This window comes from Daldinia caldariorum (genome assembly GCF_022478825.1).
Source record: "Daldinia caldariorum strain CBS 122874 unplaced genomic scaffold F4812scaffold_1, whole genome shotgun sequence".
Classification (NCBI taxonomy): Eukaryota; Fungi; Ascomycota; class Sordariomycetes; order Xylariales; family Hypoxylaceae; genus Daldinia; species Daldinia caldariorum.
Genome location: NW_025953037.1, coordinates 2480603 through 2484364, shown reverse-complemented (window position 1 = coordinate 2484364; position 3762 = coordinate 2480603). Strand labels below are relative to the sequence as shown.

Sequence of the window (3762 nt, the reverse complement as noted above, 5' to 3'; positions counted from 1 at the left end):
CTTCTTATTTAGCTACTGCTGCTTCTGCTTCTGCTTCTGCTTGCTTCTCCGGGGCTTTTACACTAGTTAATAGCTTTTGGGGCTCGGACTTCCAATTTGGCTTTTAATACCTTAATCCATTCTTTTTCAATATATTTGCACATTCCACCTAAAAAAATACAAAATAAAAAATAAATAAATAAATAAAAAAAAAATAAAAAACTAAAAAACAACGGGACCGTTTCCTGAGCCCACATCGAGTTCGAGTCCGCGCGCAAACTTCCCGGAAGCACTTATCGTCCTATAAGTCGATACCTAATTTACCCGAATAATCCGCCAACTTCTTATCGCCGTTACTTCCTCTTCAAACAGTTGGTATATGGATTAGGAATCGATACGACAGCTTCTATCCGACTTACTTTTTCTTCCCTCCCGCATATCCGACGACACGTCCTCGATTCCTCTTTTTTTTGTGCGATCATGGCCGACGGCAAACACGCTGAAGAGGCACGGTCCTCCGCCGCTGCGAAGCCAAAACCTGGCAAAGAGTTATACCCGATGTCAGACTGGAAATACGACGCCTTCTTGCACACCTTTTCCGTCCTGGTAGATCTGTTCTTCCGCGAAGTCCACCCGCGAGGCGCATGGAGGGTCCCGCGAACCGGGCCTATCCTGTTCGTCGCCGCGCCGCACGCGAACCAGTTCGTCGACGGCCTGGTCCTGCAGCGGACCCTGAAGAACGAGGCCAACCGCCGCGTGGGCCTGCTCATCGCCGAGAAGTCCGTCCACGGCTTCATCGGCTGGGGGTCGCGCCAGACCGGATCTGTCCCCGTGGGCCGCGCGCAGGATAAAGCGAAACCCGCTTCAGGCGTCATCTACCTGCCCGACCCCATCAATGACCCAACCCTGATCCGAGGCGTGGGCACCGACTTCGAGAAGGAAGCCGAGGTTGGCGGCATGATCTTCCTGCCCTCGGTGAAGGGCCAGTCGGGTAGCTCGGTCGACATCTCCCAGATCATCGGGCCCGAGGAAATTCGCATCAAGCGCCCGTTCAAGGGGAAGGTGCCCCTGCAGCAGCTCACCGGTCGAGACGATATCGACGAGAAGGGAAATCTCACTAACAAGGGATTGAGAGGTACTAAAGATGGCTACGAGGGTACTAAGTTTAAGCTGGCGCCTCACATCGACCAGACCGAGGTTTACAAAGCGGTCTTCCACCGTCTAAGATCTGGCGGTTGTATTGGAATTTTCCCCGAAGGAGGTAGCCATGACAGGACAGAGCTGTTACCGCTGAAGGCCGGTGTTGCTATTATGGCATTGGGTACCCTGGCGGAGGATCCCGATTGTGGACTGCAGATTGTTCCCGTCGGGATGAACTATTTTCACGCGCACAAGTTCCGGTCGCGGGCTGTTGTCGAATTTGGAGCGCCGTTCCAAATCCCCAGAGACATTGTTGAAAAATACAAGAATAATCAGAGGAGAGATGCGATTGGTCAGACGCTCGACATGGTGCACCAAGCTCTGAGCGCCGTTACGGTATCGGCTCCGGATTACGATACACTGATGTGCATCCAGGCAGCCCGGAGACTATACAATACCGGAAAGAAGCTACCTCTACCCATGGTGGTGGAATTGAACAGGAGACTGGCTGTCGGGTTCTCCAAATACAAGGATGACCCGCGCATTATCGATCTGATGAACAATGTCAAGATTTACAACAACCAGCTCCGCTATCTTAATATCAAGGACCACCAAGTGGCCTACGCTAAGATGACCCTCCCCTCGGTCATCGTCACCCTTCTATACCGAATTATCAAACTCCTAGTCCTCTCTATCGGTGTCATCCCCGGTCTGGTTCTATTCGCCCCGGTCTTCGCCGCGTCTAAGATAATCAGCCACAAGAAGGCCAAGGAAGCGTTAGCGGCTTCGTCGGTTAAGATTCAGGGCCGGGATGTCATGGCTACGTGGAAACTACTGGTTGCTATGGCTTTCACGCCTGTGCTCTATAATCTGTACTCTATCTTGCTCTCATTCAAGGTATACCAAGATCACCTTTGGGGCTACGTACCGGAGTGGGTGCCGTTTTGGCTGGTCTTTGTCGCTGGCTGGGTCGTCTTCCCGGCTATCACGTTCGCCGCCTTACGGTTCGGCGAGGTCGGCATGGATATCTTGAAGTCGCTCCGGCCTCTCGTCCTGTGCATCAGCCCGACGGCGAGCAACAGTCTCCACAAGCTCCGGGAGCGGAGGGCGGAGCTGGCGGATAAGGTGGTCCAGGTGATCAACGACCTGGGCCCAGACATGTACGAGGACTTCGAGCACACACGGCTGATCGCGGACCCGTCGCGCGCGGACGGTTCGCTGTCGCTCAAGGAGCCGGCGACCTCCGCCGACGCGACGGAGCCGACGCCGCCGGACTCGCCGCACCTGTCGCGCAAGAACACGACCAAGTCGAGCCAGGCGATCCCGCGGAACGAGTCGTTCAGCAACATCGGCTCGATCGGCATGTTCGCGACCCGCCCCCCTTCCCGGTCGAGGAGCCGGAGCAGCAGCAGCGGGGGAGGGTTCGGGTCCGGAGGTTTCCCGGTATCCGCGTTCACGGCGCTGGACACGCACGAAGGGTTCAACGAGGCGAGCAACAAGATCCGCGCGGCGATGAGGCAGAGGGGTCAGCTGAGGAGAAGGAAGAGCGGCTTCTCGTCGGACGGGGAGGGGAGCGAGGGGGGTGTGAGTATGGGATGAAAAAGAGAGCGAGAGAGTTTTATGAAAACCTTCTTTTTATGTCATTTTGCTTTGTCTCTGCGGGAGGGTAAATTTGCTTTTTTTTCGTTTGTTTGTGGAAAAAACGCCTTAATTACCTATTTACCTAGAGATCGAGAGAGGAGATAAGATAGTCTGGGCTTGGCCTGGCCTGGCTTGGCTTGGCTTAGTTCGGACTGGACTGGACTGGAGTGGAATGAAGTGAAGTGCTTAGAACGGATAGGTCCGAGTTTTTAGGATCGAAGGAAAAAGGAAAGGGGGGGAGAAGTAATTGAGCATTTGTAATGGAGCAGGCGCCGTTTTTCAGCTGTGAAAAGTGAGACAGAAGGGGAGAGAAGGAAAGAGAGGAGAGAGCAGATGGAATAGCAGAGAGATGTGAGGAGACGGAATAGGAGTTGGAGTAGGAGTAATGTATACCCGAGCGTACAGTACCTATGTTGACGGACAGGTAAACTGTTGTTGTTGTTGGCAGTGGTGTTGTCTATACAGCTACTGTTCGATTATAAATGAAGAAGGCTTAAGAAGACTATAAAAGTAAGAGGGGAAGAGGGAGAAGGTATAATGATAATACGATCTCAACTTGGCCTGTGTGTTTTTTTACATGTGATGACGAAACCCAATTACGGGGTATGAATTATGGGTTTCAAGATGAGTTTATAAGAGGCCTCTGGAAATCGGTGGTGGTTATAATAGAAGTTGACCGCCTTTGGACCGTCGTCGCAATAAGCTAGATTACCTAGGTAAATATGTGAACGTGATCGAAAATACAAATTAGTATTTTATCATAGTTAAGAGTAACACGTTATCGAAGCTTGAGACGCGGATGAGATGAGATGAGCGAGTGACACCCAAGCACAAACCGATCAAGGGGAATAATAAATCAGCCTTGGCAGGGGTCAGAGCCAGTCGGACAGCTGGGAAACGCATCTGATATGATCGGAAGTTGCGTTGCATTAAGGTACTTTAGGTTGGGTACTCATGTGACGTGGTTACGAAGCATTTTTGAACCTAACCGTATCACTCAGT

General features: G+C 52.2%; 1 protein-coding gene across 1 annotated transcript; it reads left to right on the top strand.

Annotated features, from left to right (window-relative positions):
- Positions 1-347: 347 nt before the first annotated feature.
- Positions 348-3208, top strand: F4812DRAFT_27237 (uncharacterized protein). Its single transcript, XM_047930920.1, has one exon. It carries the CDS (start codon positions 460-462, stop codon positions 2716-2718), a length of 2259 nt encoding a protein of 752 aa, XP_047795130.1. The 5' UTR covers positions 348-459; the 3' UTR covers positions 2719-3208.
- The last annotated feature ends 554 nt before the right edge of the window (positions 3209-3762 follow it).

Bases quoted from the DNA above. Each gene is read 5' to 3' on its own strand.
- F4812DRAFT_27237 (XM_047930920.1), top strand. From the start codon at position 460: ATGGCCGACGGCAAACACGCTGAAGAGGCACGGTCCTCCGCCGCTGCG.